The sequence below is a fragment of the Oncorhynchus clarkii genome, chromosome 22 (assembly GCF_045791955.1).
Source record: "Oncorhynchus clarkii lewisi isolate Uvic-CL-2024 chromosome 22, UVic_Ocla_1.0, whole genome shotgun sequence".
Lineage (NCBI taxonomy): Eukaryota > Metazoa > Chordata > Actinopteri > Salmoniformes > Salmonidae > Oncorhynchus > Oncorhynchus clarkii.
In genome coordinates this window covers 32975254-32996585 of record NC_092168.1, presented here as the reverse complement: position 1 = coordinate 32996585, position 21332 = coordinate 32975254, and the positions used below count along the sequence as shown (strand labels likewise).

The window sequence follows — 21332 nt, the reverse complement described above, 5'->3', positions numbered from 1 at the left end:
CTTGGGCAATGGAGTTCCTGTCATTTTGCAGTGGAAAGTGACCCCCATGCCTTCCATGATTCTGTAGTTTTTAACTGGAGTGGCAAAGGCTGACTGTACAGCCTCACGGTCTGCACAAGTCACCATCTCTTCCCGATCCTCAGTCACAATTTGTTGGTATGTAATCTGCATGATGCGGACCTCAATCTCATGGATAATCCTCTCCTCAACGACAGTAATCTTGAGTTCCTGTAAACATTTTTTTTTAAAGTAAAGCTATTGAGTGAATTATTGGATTTCCATTGTAGTGTAAAAAGACCACAAAAACAAAAATATGTGAAATAACATCTGATGTAGGGTTTAGTGTGAGGTTGATGTAGTGTTTAGTGTGAAGTTGATGTAGTATTTAGTGTGAGGTTGATGTAATGTTTAGTGTGACGTTGATGTAGTGTTTAGTGTGAGGTTGATGTAGGGTTTAGTGTGAGGTTGATGTAGTGTTTAGTGTGAAGTTGATGTAGGGTTTAGTGTGAGGTTGATGTAGTGTTTAGTGTGAGGTTGATGTAGTGTTTAGTGTGAGGTTGATGTAGTGTTTAGTGTGAGGTTGATGTAGGGTTTAGTGTGAAGTTGATGTAGTGTTTAGTGTGAAGTTGATGTAGTATTTAGTGTGAGGTTGATGTAATGTTTAGTGTGAAGTTGATGTAGTGTTTAGTGTGAGGTTGATGTAGGGTTTAGCGTGAGGTTGATGTAGTGTTTAGTGTGAGGTTGATGTAGTGTTTAGTGTGAAGTTGATGTAGTGTTTAGTGTGAAGTTGATGTAGGGTTTAGTGTGAGGTTGATGTAGTGTTTAGTGTGAGGTTGATGTAGTGTTTAGTGTGAGGTTGATGTAGTGTTTAGTGTGAGGTTGATGTAGTGTTTAGTGTGAGGTTGATGTAGTGTTTAGTGTGAGGTTGATGTAGTGTTTAGTGTGAGGTTGATGTAGTGTTTAGTGTGAGGTTGATGTAGGGTTTAGTGTGAGGTTGATGTAGTGTTTAGTGTGAGGTTGATGTAGTGTTTAGTGTGAGGTTGATGTAGGGTTTAGTGTGAAGTTGATGTAGTGTTTAGTGTGAGGTTGATGTAGTGTTTAGTGTGAAGTGTATGTAGTGTTTAGTGTGAGGTTGATGTAGGGTTTAGTGTGAAGTTGATGTAGTGTTTAGTGTGAGGTTGATGTAGTGTTTAGTGTGAAGTTGATGTAGGGTTTAGTGTGAGGTTGATGTAGTGTTTAGTGTGAGGTTGATGTAGTGTTTAGTGTGAGGTTGATGTAGTGTTTAGTGTGAGGTTGATGTAGTGTTTAGTGTGAGGTTGATGTAGTGTTTAGTGTGAGGTTGATGTAGTGTTTAGTGTGAGGTTGATGTAGTGTTTAGTGTGAGGTTGATGTAGGGTTTAGTGTGAGGTTGATGTAGTGTTTAGTGTGAGGTTGATGTAGGGTTTAGTGTGAAGTTGATGTAGTGTTTAGTGTGAGGTTGATGTAGTGTTTAGTGTGAAGTTGATGTAGTGTTTAGTGTGAGGTTGATGTAGTGTTTAGTGTGAAGTTGATGTAGTGTTTAGTGTGAGGTTGATGTAGTGTTTAGTGTGAGGTTGATGTAGTGTTTAGTGTGAGGTTGATGTAGGGTTTAGTGTGAAGTTGATGTAGTGTTTAGTGTGAGGTTGATGTAGTGTTTAGTGTGAAGTTGATGTAGTGTTTAGTGTGAGGTTGATGTAGTGTTTAGTGTGAGGTTGATGTAGTGTTTAGTGTGAGGTTGATGTAGGGTTTAGTGTGAGGTTGATGTAGTGTTTAGTGTGAGGTTGATGTAGTGTTTAGTGTGAGGTTGATGTAGGGTTTAGTGTGAAGTTGATGTAGTGTTTAGTGTGAGGTTGATGTAGTGTTTAGTGTGAGGTTGATGTAGTGTTTAGTGTGAAGTTGATGTAGTGTTTAGTGTGAAGTTGATGTAGTGTTTAGTGTGGGGTTGATGTAGTGTTTAGTGTGAGGTTGATGTAGTGTTTAGTGTGAGGTTGATGTAGGGTTTAGTGTGAAGTTGATGTAGTGTTTAGTGTGAGGTTGATGTAGTGTTTAGTGTGAGGTTGATGTAGTGTTTAGTGTGAGGTTGATGTAGTGTTTAGTGTGAGGTTGATGTAGTGTTTAGTGTGAGGTTGATGTAGTGTTTAGTGTGAGGTTGATGTAGTGTTTAGTGTGAGGTTGATGTAGTGTTTAGTGTGAGGTTGATGTAGTGTTTAGTGTGAGGTTGATGTAGTGTTTAGTGTGAGGTTGATGTAGTGTTTAGTGTGAGGTTGATGTAGGGTTTAGTGTGAGGTTGATGTAGTGTTTAGTGTGAGGTTGATGTAGTGTTTAGTGTGAGGTTGATGTAGGGTTTAGTGTGAGGTTGATGTAGTGTTTAGTGTGAGGTTGATGTAGTGTTTAGTGTCAGGATGATGTAGTGTTTAGTGTGAGGTTGATGTAGTGTTTAGTGTGAGGTTGATGTAGTGTTTAGTGTGAGGTTGATGTAGTGTTTAGTGTCAGGATGATGTAGTGTTTAGTGTGAGGTTGATGTAGTGTTTAGTGTGAAGTTGATGTAGTGTTTAGTGTGAGGTTGATGTAGTGGTTAGTGTGAGGTTGATGTAGGGTTTAGTGTGAGGTTGATGTAGTGTTTAGTGTGAAGTTGATGTAGTGTTTAGTGTGAGGTTGATGTAGTGTTTAGTGTGAGGTTGATGTAGGGTTTAGTGTGAGGTTGATGTAGGGTTTAGTGTGAGGTTGATGTAGTGTTTAGTGTGAGGTTGATGTAGGGTTTAGTGTGAGGTTGATGTAGTGTTTAGTGTGAGGTTGATGTAGTGTTTAGTGTGAGGTTGATGTAGGGTTTAGTGTGAAGTTGATGTAGTGTTTAGTGTGAGGTTGATGTAGTGTTTAGTGTGAAGTTGATGTAGTGTTTAGTGTGAGGTTGATGTAGTGTTTAGTGTGAAGTTGATGTAGTGTTTAGTGTGAGGTTGATGTAGTGTTTAGTGTGAGGTTGATGTAGTGTTTAGTGTGAGGTTGATGTAGTGTTTAGTGTGAGGTTGATGTAGTGTTTAGTGTGAGGTTGATGTAGTGTTTAGTGTGAGGTTGATGTAGTGTTTAGTGTGAGGTTGATGTAGTGTTTAGTGTGAGGTTGATGTAGTGTTTAGTGTGAGGTTGATGTAGTGTTTAGTGTGAGGTTGATGTAGTGTTTAGTGTGAGGTTGATGTAGTGTTTAGTGTGAGGTTGATGTAGGGTTTAGTGTGAGGTTGATGTAGTGTTTAGTGTGAGGTTGATGTAGTGTTTAGTGTGAGGTTGATGTAGGGTTTAGTGTGAGGTTGATGTAGTGTTTAGTGTGAGGTTGATGTAGTGTTTAGTGTGAGGTTGATGTAGGGTTTAGTGTGAGGTTGATGTAGTGTTTAGTGTGAGGTTGATGTAGTGTTTAGTGTCAGGATGATGTAGTGTTTAGTGTGAGGTTGATGTAGTGTTTAGTGTGAGGTTGATGTAGTGTTTAGTGTGAGGTTGATGTAGTGTTTAGTGTCAGGATGATGTAGTGTTTAGTGTGAGGTTGATGTAGTGTTTAGTGTGAAGTTGATGTAGTGTTTAGTGTGAGGTTGATGTAGTGGTTAGTGTGAGGTTGATGTAGGGTTTAGTGTGAGGTTGATGTAGGGTTTAGTGTGAGGTTGATGTAGTGTTTAGTGTGAGGTTGATGTAGTGTTTAGTGTGAAGTTGATGTAGTGTTTAGTGTGAGGTTGATGTAGTGTTTAGTGTGAGGTTGATGTAGTGTTTAGTGTCAGGATGATGTAGTGTTTAGTGTGAAGTTGATGTAGTGTTTAGTGTGAGGTTGATGTAGTGTTTAGTGTGAGGTTGATGTAGTGTTTAGTGTGAAGTTGATGTAGTGTTTAGTGTGAGGTTGATGTAGGGTTTAGTGTGAGGTTGATGTAGTGTTTAGTGTCAGGATGATGTAGTGTTTAGTGTGAAGTTGATGTAGTGTTTAGTGTGAGGTTGATGTAGTGTTTAGTGTGAGGTTGATGTAGGGTTTAGTGTGAGGTTGATGTAGTGTTTAGTGTGAGGTTGATGTAGTGTTTAGTGGAAGGTTGATGTAGTGTTTAGTGTGAGGTTGATGTAGGGTTTAGTGTGAGGTTGATGTAGTGTTTAGTGTCAGGATGATGTAGTGTTTAGTGTGAGGTTGATGTAGTGTTTAGTGTCAGGATGATGTAGTGTTTAGTGTGAAGTTGATGTAGTGTTTAGTGTGAAGTTGATGTAGTGTTTAGTGTGAGGTTGATGTAGTGTTTAGTGTGAGGTTGATGTAGTGTTTAGTGTGAGGTTGATGTAGTGTTTAGTGTGAGGTTGATGTAGTGTTTAGTGTGAAGTTGATGTAGTGTTTAGTGTGAAGTTGATGTAGTGTTTAGTGTGAGGTTGATGTGGTGTTTAGTGTGAAGTTGATGTAGTGTTTAGTGTGAGGTTGATGTAGGGTTTAGTGTGAGGTTGATGTAGTGTTTAGTGTGAGGTTGATGTAGTGTTTAGTGTGAGGTTGATGTAGGGTTTAGTGTGAAGTTGATGTAGTGTTTAGTGTGAGGTTGATGTAGTGTTTAGTGTGAGGTTGATGTAGGGTTTAGTGTGTAGTTGATGTAGGGTTTAGTGTGAGGTTGATGTAGTGTTTAGTGTGAAGTTGATGTAGTGTTTAGTGTGAGGTTGATGTAGGGTTTAGTGTGAGGTTGATGTAGGGTTTAGTGTGAGGTTGATGTAGGGTTTAGTGTGAAGTTGATGTAGGGTTTAGTGTGAGGTTGATGTAGGTTTTTAGTGTGAAGTTGATGTAGTGTTTAGTGTGAGGTTGATGTAGGGTTTAGTGTGAGGTTGATGTAGTGTTTAGTGTGAGGTTGATGTAGTGTTTAGTGTGAGGTTGATGTAGGGTTTAGTGTGAAGTTGATGTAGTGTTTAGTGTGAAGTTGATGTAGTATTTAGTGTGAGGTTGATGTAATGTTTAGTGTGAAGTTGATGTAGTGTTTAGTGTGAGGTTGATGTAGGGTTTAGTGTGAGGTTGATGTAGTGTTTAGTGTGAGGTTGATGTAGTGTTTAGTGTGAAGTTGATGTAGTGTTTAGTGTGAAGTTGATGTAGGGTTTAGTGTGAGGTTGATGTAGTGTTTAGTGTGAGGTTGATGTAGTGTTTAGTGTGAGGTTGATGTAGTGTTTAGTGTGAGGTTGATGTAGTGTTTAGTGTGAGGTTGATGTAGTGTTTAGTGTGAGGTTGATGTAGTGTTTAGTGTGAGGTTGATTTAGTGTTTAGTGTGAGGTTGATGTAGTGTTTAGTGTGAGGTTGATGTAGGGTTTAGTGTGAGGTTGATGTAGTGTTTAGTGTGAGGTTGATGTAGTGTTTAGTGTGAGGTTGATGTAGGGTTTAGTGTGAAGTTGATGTAGTGTTTAGTGTGAGGTTGATGTAGTGTTTAGTGTGAAGTTGATGTAGTGTTTAGTGTGAGGTTGATGTAGTGTTTAGTGTGAAGTTGATGTAGTGTTTAGTGTGAGGTTGATGTAGTGTTTAGTGTGAGGTTGATGTAGTGTTTAGTGTGAGGTTGATGTAGGGTTTAGTGTGAAGTTGATGTAGTGTTTAGTGTGAGGTTGATGTAGTGTTTAGTGTGAAGTTGATGTAGTGTTTAGTGTGAGGTTGATGTAGTGTTTAGTGTGAGGTTGATGTAGGGTTTAGTGTGAGGTTGATGTAGTGTTTAGTGTGAGGTTGATGTAGTGTTTAGTGTGAGGTTGATGTAGGGTTTAGTGTGAAGTTGATGTAGTGTTTAGTGTGAGGTTGATGTAGTGTTTAGTGTGAAGTTGATGTAGTGTTTAGTGTGAAGTTGATGTAGTGTTTAGTGTGAAGTTGATGTAGTGTTTAGTGTGAGGTTGATGTAGTGTTTAGTGTGAGGTTGATGTAGTGTTTAGTGTGAGGTTGATGTAGGGTTTAGTGTGAAGTTGATGTAGTGTTTAGTGTGAGGTTGATGTAGTGTTTAGTGTGAAGATGATGTAGTGTTTAGTGTGAGGTTGATGTAGTGTTTAGTGTGAGGTTGATGTAGTGTTTAGTGTGAAGTTGATGTAGGGTTTAGTGTGAGGTTGATGTAGGGTTTAGTGTGAGGTTGATGTAGTGTTTAGTGTGAGGTTGATGTAGGGTTTAGTGTGAGGTTGATGTAGTGTTTAGTGTGAGGTTGATGTAGGGTTTAGTGTGAGGTTGATGTAGTGTTTAGTGTGAGGTTGATGTAGTGTTTAGTGTGAAGTTGATGTAGTGTTTAGTGTGAGGTTGATGTAGTGTTTAGTGTGAGGTTGATGTAGTGTTTAGTGTCAGGATGATGTAGTGTTTAGTGTGAAGTTGATGTAGTGTTTAGTGTGAGGTTGATGTAGTGTTTAGTGTGAGGTTGATGTAGTGTTTAGTGTGAAGTTGATGTAGTGTTTAGTGTGAAGTTGATGTAGTGTTTAGTGTGAGGTTGATGTAGTGTTTAGTGTCAGGATGATGTAGTGTTTAGTGTGAAGTTGATGTAGTGTTTAGTGTGAGGTTGATGTAGTGTTTAGTGTGAGGTTGATGTAGGGTTTAGTGTGAGGTTGATGTAGTGTTTAGTGTGAGGTTGATGTAGTGTTTAGTGTGAGGTTGATGTAGTGTTTAGTGTGAGGTTGATGTAGGGTTTAGTGTGAGGTTGATGTAGTGTTTAGTGTGAAGTTGATGTAGTGTTTAATGTGAGGTTGATGTAGTGTTTAGTGTGAGGTTGATGTAGTGTTTAGTGTGAGGTTGATGTAGTGTTTAGTGTCAGGATGATGTAGTGTTTAGTGTGAAGTTGATGTAGTGTTTAGTGTGAGGTTGATGTAGTGTTTAGTGTGAGGTTGATGTAGTGTTTAGTGTGAGGTTGATGTAGTGTTTAGTGTGAAGTTGATGTAGTGTTTAGTGTGAGGTTGATGTAGTGTTTAGTGTGAGGTTGATGTAGTGTTTAGTGTCAGGATGATGTAGTGTTTAGTGTGAAGTTGATGTAGTGTTTAGTGTGAGGTTGATGTAGTGTTTAGTGTGAGGTTGATGTAGTGTTTAGTGTGAGGTTGATGTAGTGTTTAGTGTGAAGTTGATGTAGTGTTTAGTGTCAGGATGATGTAGTGTTTAGTGTGAAGTTGATGTAGTGTTTAGTGTGAAGTTGATGTAGTGTTTAGTGTGAGGTTGATGTAGTGTTTAGTGTGAGGTTGATGTAGTGTTTAGTGTGAGGTTGATGTAGTGTTTAGTGTGAGGTTGATGTAGTGTTTAGTGTGAGGTTGATGTAGTGTTTAGTGTGAGGTTGATGTAGTGTTTAGTGTGAGGTTGATGTAGGGTTTAGTGTGAGGTTGATGTAGGGTTTAGTGTGAAGTTGATGTAGTGTTTAGTGTGAAGTTGATGTAGTGTTTAGTGTGAGGTTGATGTAGGGTTTAGTGTGAGGTTGATGTAGTGTTTAGTGTGAGCTTGATGTAGTGTTTTGTGTGAGGTGCCTCAGCTGATCACTATACCTGCTCGGAGATGAAGGTGCGTGTCGCTTGGGCCTGCTGAGCCATTCTGTTTTGCATGTACATCCTCTGTTCTGTCTCATAGCCACTAACAGCAACAGTTGGTACTTCTGCCACTTTAGACTCCTGCACCATTGTAGTCACTTCAGTCTTATATGTCACTTCATGTTTCTTCATGTATTCTTCATATTCCTCTGTAATAAGGGATATACCAACTTTAATAGGAAATACCAATTTAGTGTAAGGCTATAACTCAACCCCGCAAACATTTTCTAATAAAAATTCAACCGACTGACCTTCCTCAAGCAGACTGGCTGAGGCAGACTCTTCTCCAAGAGGGTTCTTGACAAAGATGGAGTACTCTCCAGCATCGTCAGCAAACGTCATGGAGATCTCCAATTTACACACTCCACTCTCCTTATTGTAGTGCACTTTATATCTAATGGATGGAAATATAATGTAATGTAGAAAGCACAATAAAAAAAAATCTAAATTCAATATTGTGATTGACTAGGAATGTGTCACCTGTATCCTGTAGTAAGGGGCACTCCAGTCTTCTTCCAGATAATGTTGGGCTTGTGGCTGCCTCCGATCTGGCACTCAAAGACAACTCTTCCACCCTCCACCAACTTCTGCACAGTTGGCTTCTTGACAAAGAAGGGAGCTGCTTCCACAGTCTCTGCAACAGCGCTCACCTCCGACATGGTCTCCTCCTTGGCTCCAATGCTAATCCTAAAAGGAAGGTTTAATGATTTAACTATCTAATATCTTGAGCAAGAAATTGTCTACAGTCTTAAGCGAGAAACTATCAATTTGTATGCTTTCAATGCAAACTCGTAAATAACACATTTGTTAATAGTTCATGCTGTTTTCTACTCACTGATGCTCTGCAGAAGTTTCAACATATTCAGACACAGTAGTGTCCTCTCTGCTCTCAATCTCCTCTGACACTGCAATATAAAGTCAGGTTTAATCAAAGTCAGGTTTAATCATTCCAATAAGGTATAGGTAGACATACATAACATTGTCTTTATGCTGTTTACCTTTGACAAGCAGGTAGCAGGATGTACTGATGGTTCCAGCCTCGCTAGTAGCAGTGCAAGTGAAGCGACCGCTGTCTTCTGCGAAGGCCTCGCGGATGACCAGACGGGCACATTTACTCTCATAAGTGATCTGGAAGTCAATGGAGCTCTCAATTCTGTAGTCCTCTCTGAACCACATGATGCCAGGGGCAGGGTGACCAGTGATCTGACATTCCAGAGTCACAGATTCACCCTCAGTCACAGTCACGTTGTTCAAGCCCTGAAAACAACACACACATGATCAGTAAAATGCTAATCTATAGGTAAAAGTAATGAACATTTTTTTTAATTTTTTTTTTAAGAATGAAGAATGAAAAATATTAAAATACTTACAGCCACAAGAGTAGGTGGCACAGTTGGCTCCTCCATTGGTGATGGAACAACTGCTGTTTCAACAACCTAGGGAATAGACACATCTCTGTTAATGTCATACTATTTCTAGCACCGTGTGTGTGTGTGTGTGTGTGTGTGTGTGTGTGTGTGTGTGTGTGTGTGTGTGTGTGTGTGTGTGTGTGTGTGTGTGTGTGTGTGTGTGTGTGTGTGCGCGCATTTTTTTTGCAGTGGACAAAAATGTACTTGGACGACAAAAGACAAATGGACTGGTTTAGTTAGGGGGTGTCGTAGGAGGGGAGGTATACAAGGCTAATGTTAAGATTAGTAGCAACTAAGGAGAACTGTTAAGACACTGGAGAGGAGAGGTTCTAACACATGGGGACTAGTATCTGAAAAACACCTGGGTTACAAACCTGTTGTTCCCAGTCCTCATAAATTTGCTCCATGCCCCCTGAAAACGAAGTGCCTATCTGTTTCTGCTGTGACTGAGTGTCGAAATGTGTCTGATATCTGTCTGCGATATCTTTAAACGGAGGCGGGGTCGGCTCTGGCGTCACTCTTGTCGCCACCACAACCTTATGAGATGGAGGCTTCACTGGCTTGATGATCTTTTGAGCAACATGTGAAGAGGTAGAGGATAACTCTTTCTGCAGTGTGGCAATAGCAGAACCTGCTACTGAAACCTGACCAAACCAAGGAGAATACCATTATCATCACGAATCAGAACAAAGCATTATGAACGTCTTGGGTTTGTTTTGTTTAGCCACAAGATGGGGAATCTAAGTTAGTTTGATTAAAGCCTATATGAATGGAGGGGTTTTAAATAAAGTCTAAACTACAGTATGTTAGAGGATTATTCAAATGAATATTACATTATTAGTATCATTATTGATTAATGGTAATAGGACGGGAGTGATTAAGACCAAAATCAAATATATCAAATCATTATTGTTTAGATTACATTTTGTATTAAGTTCTCATCTGAATGATTGCTACAAAGATAGAAAGTTGCATCTCAGGCAAGCAGGAACCACGTTTACATATGTATAAATATCTACCCCTATATAAGATAGACAATTATTGATTTATTTTCTTGTTTCTGTTATGTTGCACTGCTTGCCTGATTTGACCTATGCTTACCTCATAGCTATGGTCAGGTTTAGGAACCATAACTTTTGAAACTGTGAAATGTGGAATTGGGGATGGTGCAAGGCCAGTATCCACTTGAGTGGTAGTTCTTTGCATCTAAAATAACCAATGGAGTTGAGATTGAGTGATTACAACCCCAAAAATATAACAAATGACTCATTTTTAAATGTTTTTCTTTCTTCTTCTATTGTCTACTTAAAAGTCACATCTAACCTGGGAGACATGAATACTCTGTTCAGGAGCAAGTGTTTGAATTGTTGTTTGCATTTGCCCAGCCTCAGTCCTCGTTGAGAATTGTTGCTCAGTAGTAGACAGCATCGACTGCTGTTTTATATCAGAATCTATGGTTTCCTCTTCAGCATGACCCCTCTCTCCATGCATTGGCTTCCGAACACGTGCTAGGTCAACAGCAGCAACAACTGTAGCCTTTGCCTCCGCTTTTTTCCCACCCTCAACCTTTGAGACAACAAGCAGTGCATGTAACACATACAGCACATAGATCATACACATCATCCATGGCAGTAGTAACAACAAAAAGTTGACATAACATAACAAAACACAACATACAAATGAATGTAACAAAACATCTACAAAGAACATTTTGTGTAATTGAACATATCATTGCATCATACCGTGCATTCACAGCAATATTATGAAGTGGGTTAGTCACATAATGATGAGGACTATAAAGAGAAAGGGATGTGACAAAAGAAATGGGGAAAGTGAGAGAGTAAAATGGAAGAAATGTTTATGTTATTTATATATATATATATATATATATATATATATATTGTATGTATTTAGTATTTTCTTGTTTATACCTGTGTTTTGTTTTGTTAGACATGTTTGATGTAGAGATGTAAGTTGTTGATAATTTTGTGTAATGAATAAAAACAAAGGCGGAAATGGGGAGTGATCACTGGTGTGTCATCATCACACCTCAGCTACCTGCTCCTCAGTAGTCACCATCACACCTCAGCTACCTGCTCCTCAGTAGTCATCATCACACCTCAGCTACCTGCTCCTCAGTAGTCATCATCACACCTCAGCTACCTGCTCCTCAGTAGTCATCATCACACATCAGCTACCTGCTCCTCAGTAGTCATCATCACACCTCAGCTACCTGCTCCTCAGTAGTCATCATCACACCTCAGCTACCTGCTCCTCAGTAGTCACCATCACACCTCAGCTACCTGCTCCTCAGTAGTCACCATCACACCTCAGCTACCTGCTCCTCAGTAGTCACCATCACACCTCAGCTACCTGCTCCTCAGTAGTCACCATCACACCTCAGCTACCTGCTCCTCAGTAGTCACCATCACACCTCAGCTACCTGCTCCTCAGTAGTCACCATCACACCTCAGCTACCTGCTCCTCAGTAGTCATCATCACACATCAGCTACCTGCTCCTCAGTAGTCATCATCACACATCAGCTACCTGCTCCTCAGTAGTCATCATCACACCTCAGCTACCTGCTCCTCAGTAGTCATCATCACACCTCAGCTACCTGCTCCTCAGTAGTCACCATCACACCTCAGCTACCTGCTCCTCAGTAGTCATCATCACACCTCAGCTACCTGCTCCTCAGTAGTCATCATCACACATCAGCTACCTGCTCCTCAGTAGTCATCATCACACCTCAGCTACCTGCTCCTCAGTAGTCATCATCACACCTCAGCTACCTGCTCCTCAGTAGTCATCATCACACCTCAGCTACCAACTCCTCAGTAGTCATCATCACACATCAGCTACCTGCTCCTCAGTAGTCATCATCACACCTCAGCTACCTGCTCCTCAGTATTCATCATCACACATCAGCTACCTGCTCCTCAGTAGTCATCATCACACCTCAGCTACCTGCTCTTCAGTAGTCATCATCACACATCAGCTACCTGCTCCTCAGTAGTCATCATCACACCTCAGCTACCTGCTCCTCAGTAGTCATCATCACACCTCAGCTACCTGCTCCTCAGTAGTCATCATCACACCTCAGCTACCTGCTCCTCAGTAGTCATCATCACACCTCAGCTACCTGCTCCTCAGTAGTCATCATCACACCTCAGCTACCTGCTCCTCAGTAGTCACCATCACACCTCAGCTACCTGCTCCTCAGTAGTCACCATCACACCTCAGCTACCTGCTCCTCAGTAGTCATCATCACACATCAGCTACCTGCTCCTCAGTAGTCATCATCACACCTCAGCTACCTGCTCCTCAGTAGTCATCATCACACCTCAGCTACCTGCTCCTCAGTAGTCATCATCACACCTCAGCTACCTGCTCCTCAGTAGTCATCATCACACCTCAGCTACCTGCTCCTCAGTAGTCACCATCACACCTCAGCTACCTGCTCCTCAGTAGTCATCATCACACCTCAGCTACCTGCTCCTCAGTAGTCATCATCACAGCTCAGCTACCTGCTCCTCAGTAGTCATCATCACACCTCAGCTACCTGCTCCTCAGTAGTCACCATCACACTTGAAGCAGTGAAGCTTCCCATATTATCTCCATGTTGGATCTCAGTGCCGACAGTTTCTCCCTCTGCTTCACTAGCCATTTTGACAACTGCTGCCACCACTAATGCCTTGGTTGCTGTTGTTATTTTCATGATGTCTGGTGTAAGCTAAATGTTGCCAAACAGCAATGAAAGGTTGAAACGGTTTGTTTCCTCATCAGCATTCATATTACGTGGGGGAAATGTGCATATCTGGGATGGATATGGACAAGGAGTTGTGCAAGGACAGAAGGTAGAAAATTGCAAAGAGTTGCAATTTTTTTATGCAGCATGAGATTGATGGGGAAAGTCAGTAGGGACACTCAAAATATGAAGGGGAAACTTTGACTAGGTGGATATCAGAGGAGGCTGGAGCTTTAGGAGGACAGGCTTATTGTAATGGCTGGAATGGAATGGATGGAAAGGTATCAAACACATTAATCTTATGGAAACCACATGATTGACTGTTCCACTCCAGCATTACAACGAGTCTGTACTGCTGTAGCTCCTTCCACCAGCCTCTTGGTGGATATGGAGGGGAGAGGGTTTTATTTCTAAACTACCTGCTCCTGTATTGGTGCTATAAACACAGCAGCAGAGCTTGTCTGTGTGCAGGATCCGTCTACAGACTGGGAGTTGCAGCTACGTGCCTGGTCCACCGCTGCTACCACGGTAACTACAGCAATCACTTTATCATCCGTATCATGATGCTGGCGCTTCCATTAGTGTGATTAGGAAGCAGTCCAATGCATGAACATCATATAAGAATATTGAACAAGGAAAACGTATCACATGTACAGTGCCTTGCGAAAGTATTCGGCCCCCTTGAACTTTGCGACCTTTTGCCACATTTCAGGCTTCAAACATAAAGATATAAAACTGTATTTTTTTGTGAAGAATCAACAACAAGTGGGACACAATCATGAAGTGGAACGACATTTATTGGATATTTCAAACTTTTTTAACAAACCAAAAACTGAAAAATTGGGCGTGCAAAATTATTCAGCCCCTTTACTTTCAGTGCAGCAAACTCTCTCCAGAAGTTCAGTGAGGATCGCTGAATGATCCAATGTTGACCTAAATGACTAATGATGATAAATACAATCCACCTGTGTGTAATCAAGTCTCCGTATAAATGCACCTGCACTGTGATAGTCTCAGAGGTCCGTTAAAAGCGCAGAGAGCATCATGAAGAACAAGGAACACACCAGGCAGGTCCGAGATACTGTTGTGAAGAAGTTTAAAGCCGGATTTGGATACAAAAATATTTCCCAAGCTTTAAACATCCCAAGGAGCACTGTGCAAGCGATAATATTGAAATGGAAGGAGTATCAGACCACTGCAAATCTACCAAGACCTGGCCGTCCCTCTAAACTTTCAGCTCATACAAGGAGAAGACTGATCAGAGATGCAGCCAAGAGGCCCATGATCACTCTGGATGAACTGCAGAGATCTACAGCTGAGGTGGGAGACTCTGTCCATAGGACAATAATCAGTCGTATATTGCACAAATCTGGCCTTTATGGAAGAGTGGCAAGAAGAAAGCCATATCTTAAAGATATCCATAAAAAGTGTCGTTTAAAGTTTGCCACAAGCCACCTGGGAGACACACCAAACATGTGGAAGAAGGTGCTCTGGTCAGATGAAACCAAAATTGAACTTTTTGGCAACAATGCAAAACGTTATGTTTGGCGTAAAAGCAACACAGCTCATCACCCTGAACACACCATCACCACTGTCAAACATGGTGGTGGCAGCATCATGGTTTGGGCCTGCTTTTTTTCAGCAGGGACAGGGAAGATGGTTAAAATTGATGGGAAGATGGATGGAGCCAAATACAGGACCATTCTGGAAGAAAACCTGATGGAGTCTGCAAAAGACCTGAGACTGGGACGGAGATTTGTCTTCCAACAAGACAATGATCCAAAACATAAAGCAAAATCTACAATGGAATGGTTCAAAAATAAACATATCCAGGTGTTAGAATGGCCAAGTCAAAGTCCAGACCTGAATCCAATCGAGAATCTGTGGAAAGAACTGAAAACTGCTGTTCACAAATGCTCTCCATCCAACCTCACTGAGCTTGAGCTGTTTTGCAAGGAGGAATGGGAAAAAATGTCAGTCTCTCGATGAAAAACTGATAGAGACATACCCCAAGCGACTTACAGCTGTAATCGCAGCAAAAGGTGGCGCTACAAAGTATTTAACTTAAGGGGGCTGAATAATTTTGCACGCCCAATTTTTCAGTTTTTGAGTTGTTAAAAAAGTTTGAAATATCCAATAAATGTCGTTCCACTTCATGATTGTGTCCCACTTGTTGTTGATTCTTCACAAAAAAATACAGTTTTATATCTTTATGTTTGAAGCCTGAAATGTGGCAAAAGGTCGCAAAGTTCAAGGGGGCCGAATACTTTCGCAAGGCACTGTATGACTATCAGTAATATCTGTGTAGTAATTTGCTCCTATTGAAACCTCCTGTTATGGATCACGGTAATAACATTGAACAAGGAAAACATCACACTGATGACAAAAAGTCAACATATCCGTGTAGTTATTTGCTCATTGAAACATTCTGTTGTGTGTAACCATTCAACTTGCCATATTCACATCTATTGAGGCTCTTTTCTCCCCCCGTGCACATTTAGTTTCTTGCCCTAGCCCTAGCACTACACAAATCATTTGATTCAATTAATCAACGAATCATCAAGCTGGAGGGGCAGAGGGAGTTTGGAAACCCTGCAGTAGACCACTAGATGGATCCACTCCCACAGAGTTGAGCAGCCCAGATGGTGATCTCCTTACCTCTCTCACAGCGACACCAGATACAGCGGCACCAGTCGTTTTCAATCCATAAGAGCCCTCCCAGTGCTGCTCCATGTGAGCATGGGTGGCAGAAGACTGGACATGACTGGCACTAGAGGCAGTGGTCATGCTGTAGCTGGACTCCGCCACAAATCCCTCTCCCTGCTTCCATGGTGGAGGCACATCTGGACTATGGGATACTTGTTTGCGTGTGGTCAGTGGGGATTTGACTGGTCTGATTGGTGACACAGACAGTCTTGAGGCAGAAGTGGGAGAGGCAGACCTGAAAATGTAAAACAGGCACACAGAAGTTACTTCAGAATAGACACAAATGTAAGAGTTTGAAGTCTACTACAATAGCAATGTGAGTCGGTTTCCCAGACCTAGACTAAGCCTAGTCCAGGACTACAAAGATCTTTGAACGGAGAATCCCCATTGAGCATGCTTTTTGTAGATCAGTAGTAGACTTAATCTGAGTCCAGGAAACCAGCCCTGTGTTTTCCAATAGGATGAAGATCAACCTTACCTGACAGGGGCCGGAGTGGGCGCCTTGACATGTCTCACAGGTGATGGTGACTGATGACGTCCGCCTGCAACCCTGGCTGCAAGAGATGGTGGTGTTGGGGACTTGGAGGTTGAGGTTGGCTTTGGAGGCACACGTGGCGGGGTCTTGTGTGCCAATGTCTGTGTCACTACACCACCTTCAACGCGCATTTCCATCATAGAGCTGGACTGGAAATGTGACTCCACTCTCTGAAATGAAACAGAAGAACATTAGTTGGAGTAAGCAAGGTTTCATATCTTTTATAGCATTTTCTATTGTTAAAGGTATACTTCCCAGTGAGCAACACTGGTTGAAAAGATGTCATTTCAATGGCAAAACTGATTGAAATTATGTCTTTTCAATGGCGAAACTGATTGAAATTATGTCTTTTCAATGGCGAAACTGATTGAAATTATGTCTTTTCAATGGCGAAACTGATTGAAATTATGTCTTTTCAATGGCAAAACTGATTGAAATTATGTCTTTTCAATGGCGAAACTGATTGAAATTATGTCTTTTCAATGGCGAAACTGATTGAAATTATGTCTTTTCAATGGAGAATGTAGTTTTTCTCACTGGGTTGAATTTTTATTTAAGCTTATATACTTTGGACTAAGACTACAGTAGAATCTTACTCTGGTCTCTCTGGTCTGGCGGGTCTGAGAAGACGTCATCTGAGAAGATGTTGACATAATAGTCTTTGTCTTCTTAGCAGGGACTGCTACCTCTTCACCTGTACATTGGAAAATAATTATATCTAGAATTAACATAAATACTTGACATCTATATATATATATATAACTATATATATATATATGAGCCTTTAATCTATTGATACAGCATGAATTCAAAATACAGAAATACTAAATTACATTAGTTTACATGTTTTCTTAAATGTTTTTTACTAATGTAATTTAGTTCCAACCAGAAATACCAATATGAGTAAACTTTGGCTCATTCTCTGCTCATCTACCCACATGATTCCTGTTTCCCATCATTAATGATTAAAGGAAAAGGAGTAATGCAGTCTTACCTTGAACCTGTAGTTCAGCAGTGGAGGTAGCCCGTCCACTGCTGTTTGAAGCATTTACAGAGTAAGTTCCAGAATCCTCTGGGAAGGCTTCGGCAATCAACAAACTGTAAAGGTCTCCTTCTTGAACAATCTGAAAGTCAGCAGAGCTCTGTATCTCAGCTCCCTCTCTGTAGAACTTTACCACAGGTGTAGGGATTCCTGCAACACGAACATCCAGTCTCACTTGGCTTCCTTGTCTCACGGTCATACTCTGAAGTCTCTGAATAAAGTTGGGTGGTGCGGTCTCCACTGTAAGAGAACGTTTGTGTTAGTTAGAGTCACACAATAACTGAACCACCAATTAAAACAGGTCTCAGGTCAAATAAATACAAGGTGTCACCTGTAACAAGAAGTTCAGCGGTGCTAGTGGCTTGTCCAGCACCATTGGTGGCTCTCACAGAAAATCTTCCACTGTGTGCGGCTGTCACAGCAGGGATCATCAGAACAGCACGGCCATCGCTGAACGAGATCTGTGCGCCGGGCAGAGCGGCAGCGGAAAGAACCTGGCCATCACGGAACCAGCTCACCTCAGGAACTGGATTACCTGGAGGTAAAGTTTGTCATTTGTTTTATTAATGATACTGTTGACAAATGTTAATATGTATTCATCTAGAATATCTGACGTTTGTTAAGATTCATGTTGCTTGCTTGAATCAATTAACAATTGACTCAGATTATCAATTGGTAGCTAAAGTTCTAGAAACAAGGTCGGTGGATAGGTCAACATGTGTGATGTGAATAGAATTGCAGATAACTGGAACTTCGTGATAAGAACAAAAAAAAGATGTCTTACCACTAACTTGCGCCTCGAACGTTGCGGCACTACCCTCTAGTGCCACAACGCTCTGCAGCGGCTGTGTAAATGTTGGCGCCTGTGTTGACATTGTGGACGGCACCCTGGAAGAAAGACACAACATGAAATCACAGAGTTAAACTACTAATTCAAAATAGCCTACATCCAATAGGACTACATGTTTATTTATATCATTTAGGCTATTTAACAGGGACATATTATATATTTATATTATTAGGCCGACACAATAATCAACAATTTAGACAATACTGAGGTGTATTAGTGCCCGATTTAGCTAAACAGCACATTTTCATCTGCAGTCTATACTTTGGCCTCACAACAATACCCATTTGATATCTAGCTGAGTGATATGGTTTTACTTAATACAGTATATGAAGGGTCCGAAACAATCTGAGAGCAGCGCAACAGGATATTTTTAGCAGCAGAGAAATGAGGCTGAGGGACTCGTCAGAAATGCTCCCTCCACCTGGCCCAAAGCAGCTTGTCTGTCTGTCAGTTCCGGAAATCAGAGGCTCCATGGGGTCTGCATGTTAGGGACAAACCCTGGCCAAACCCTGGGACACAGTACCTAGTGTCAGCCCAAAGACAAGACAATAACAACTGGAGGCTGACAATCAGCAGAACTCAATGGCAGTTAACATGTGGCCTACAATGCTTAGGCCTACAGGCAATTTACAGTGCCACTCTAAACGTAAAAATCTATGTAATTACACAACAGAAATGGCCAAGAGAAATGTATGCCTACTTTTTGGGTTGATTATTAAATTAACAGACCAAACAATTGGAAGTTAACCTATATTATAGAGCTCTCACTAACACAAGTCTGCAATCCATGAAGTTTTATATTTCACTAGAATGTTTCAAATAGATCATAAAAAGTTCAGAATTGCAATGGGCAGGTTCAGAAATGCATTACCATGCATGTAACCATATGAGCAAGATTGGACGTAAATAGCTAGGCTTATTTCATGACATTCACAGGCACCAGTCCTACATTCTAGAAGAATCAGGCCTGGGCTTACATTACAAGTACCAAGTTTCTGCCTACATTATACAATTTACAAGATATCAATATCCAACTTAACCAATTAGACCAAAGTTCAGTTGTCACATTCATTTTTTCATTATAATAACAAAATACTATTATTTGTTCGGGAATCTAGTGACCTAAACCTCCCTATGTAGGCCTATGTTGTTTGACAATAAATTAGGATGTAACCATGTTATTCTACAATAGCACAGAGAACATAGGCTACATTTTATAACATTTAAACCAATTTACTTCACCATAGTCACAATACACAAAATGTTTAGTAAATTCAGTCTGTATGTTTTATAAATTACTCAAGTTAAAATCTGCCCTGGTTTAACAACTTTCTCCATCAGCTCTTATTCAGAAGCAGTCATATATCCAATATGGAAATGTAATATTCCTCTTTAGAAACAGTCTCTGAGACACCTGTGTAGGCCTACTTCCATGCAACAGTGAAATGTCAACATCAATATACTAATTAATTATCCCAATTGAATGTCAATGGATAGGCTATTATCAGCCTGGGATTAAAACACACTGGAGAAAAATGAATGTTTTATGTCAAGCAAATGACAAAGGCCAGGTGCACACAAATGTCCCTGTCCACAGTAATCTGAGACATTTCTGATCATGACATTGCATCCGTATACTACATCAACAAAATGAATCAAAAACTCCAACAGAATATCTCTTTAAACATCAAATTGAGGGCAATGTATTTCTTCTATCACAGGCAGCCCTTCTGTAAACTCACTTCGATACCATGGCCTTGCTATAACTGAAGTGACACTACCAGACTGTCCCTGTCAGTCAAAATCTCAATCAACTCTGTCACTGGGGAGGAACTTTACCTATATCAAAACATTATCCAAAAACAAATATCTTCCTTATTTTACATTTACACAATAGGCTATAAGAATTGCTTTGAGAGTATCATAATGTCATGGATTTAAACGTAGGATAATCCAAGTGATAATGCAAAACTATTTGACTCCTGTGAATTCCTATGGGAGGGCCTGCTCAAATCCCCTGTTTTAGGGGGTTTATGACCACCATAAATACATGTTTTTCCAATACATCAAAAGACTTGGACCATCATGTCAAATGTCATCAGACGTTAGCATTCAATAAAAACCTGTACAAAACTGAATTAACTTCAGATATTTCAAGATTGGAATCTGAGCGACAGATATGGCAGTCTCCAAAAATAATCTGTCCCCCGCTTGCTTGATTGACAGTCACCATGTGGCACATAACTGGAGGTGCAACTGATAGCCCTGCTGCTGATTCCCTTAAAAAGACATTGCTCCGCAGCTGGGACACCACTCTAATGCTATCAGGGGCTATTCTTGGCTTTCTGAATCATAGCACCAATCCAAATGCACCATAAAGTAACCTTGAGGGATCCAAAACAGCAGTTATCAGCAACAGCGTTTTTAATGTAAAGATATTCAATTAACAGTAAGTGACAAAGTATTATAAATATTTACAATCAAATATAACAATGTCCATACTGTGGAACCATTCTTGCTAAAACTATTGTTTAGCAACAAACAATGTAAACAACGATTAAGGAAATAAGACATGTTGCATAATTGATTACCAAGTAAAAATGACTTACTTGTATCCACAAGGGTGCCTTGAACAGATGGGACAGTGCCCAGATGGCTGTAGCCTCAGCAGCTATCTCTTTATCCAGAAATGTTTCCAGAAAATCCAAGGTGAGAACGGTTGAGCCTCCAAAATAACCACCCAAAAACAAAACCACACAGTTTCTTAGCTGTGTAGTTCTGTTTTTCTCCTTGCAAATCCCTACACCTGAGGCAAGGCTGGGAATGCTCCAACTGCTCAGAAGTACCAATATGGTTGTTTAACTTTATATACTTGGGGACAAAACAGCATCATCACTTCACTGCCACTCCCCATTGGCCACCCTGTCAGAGGCATCATGGGAAAAGGAGCCATTTATGCAAGCTCACACCTGTCACTCACTCCACACTGGTAGGAGATCAGCGTTTCATTGCTCTTTGTTTGGGTACTAATATTTACTCTTTCATAAAAGGTGATAATTAATATGGAGTTAACTTAAATCAACTTAACACTACAGAAACTAATATTATAATTAATGTACAAAAAATAAGTAACTCTGACTCATTAAATAGCTGGTGACCAAAAGGAGAGAGTGGCTGTCCCTGTCACTCAAACTAAAGACGAACCCCTTTACAAGAGGAACAAATGCAATATTTACACTATTAGTCACCATGCTAGTTACATCCCATAGATTTAAACAAATTAAAATATAAACTGTTGGCAATATTTTGGTGTACTGTACCAACATGTACAGTAGACTTAGTGCAGGTTATATGTGTTGATAATTAGTGCCAAGTTAGTTAGTAAGACTTGAGTGTTAGATAACTCTAGGTTTTGTAACCTGCTTTGGTAACAACATTGCTTGAAGATGTTCAACATCCTTCCTCTGGGAAACGTTAAATGCCTTGACCAGTAAGGTTTGGTATGCCAATCATGTTCATA

The 21332-nt window shown here is 40.6% G+C and overlaps 1 protein-coding gene across 24 annotated transcripts in view; it reads right to left on the bottom strand.

Annotated features, from left to right (window-relative positions):
* Positions 1-20700, bottom strand: part of LOC139380804 (titin-like) — a 178849-nt gene extending 158149 nt beyond the window's left edge. For 15 of the 24 annotated variants that reach the window (XM_071123839.1, XM_071123840.1, XM_071123843.1 and 12 more), the window contains exons 1-17: positions 20422-20672; positions 17747-17850; positions 17294-17497; positions 16915-17202; positions 16517-16614; positions 15864-16090; positions 15338-15620; positions 10254-10496; positions 10032-10136; positions 9305-9574; positions 8892-8957; positions 8520-8778; positions 8357-8426; positions 8002-8208; positions 7773-7915; positions 7480-7670; positions 1-228 (exon numbers count right to left, since the gene is read on the bottom strand). In XM_071123839.1, coding sequence (XP_070979940.1) covers positions 1-228; positions 7480-7670; positions 7773-7915; positions 8002-8208; positions 8357-8426; positions 8520-8778; positions 8892-8957; positions 9305-9574; positions 10032-10136; positions 10254-10496; positions 15338-15620; positions 15864-16090; positions 16517-16614; positions 16915-17202; positions 17294-17497; positions 17747-17837 — 2973 coding nt within the window. In that variant the 5' untranslated portion in view covers positions 17838-17850; positions 20422-20672. Of the gene's footprint in view, positions 229-7479; positions 7671-7772; positions 7916-8001; positions 8209-8356; positions 8427-8519; positions 8779-8891; positions 8958-9304; positions 9575-10031; positions 10137-10253; positions 10497-15337; positions 15621-15863; positions 16091-16516; positions 16615-16914; positions 17203-17293; positions 17498-17746; positions 17851-20421 lie in introns of all 24 variants that reach the window. The other 9 variants (XM_071123844.1, XM_071123847.1, XM_071123845.1 and 6 more) reach the window with 1 other exon arrangement.
* Between the last annotated feature and the right edge of the window lie 632 nt (positions 20701-21332).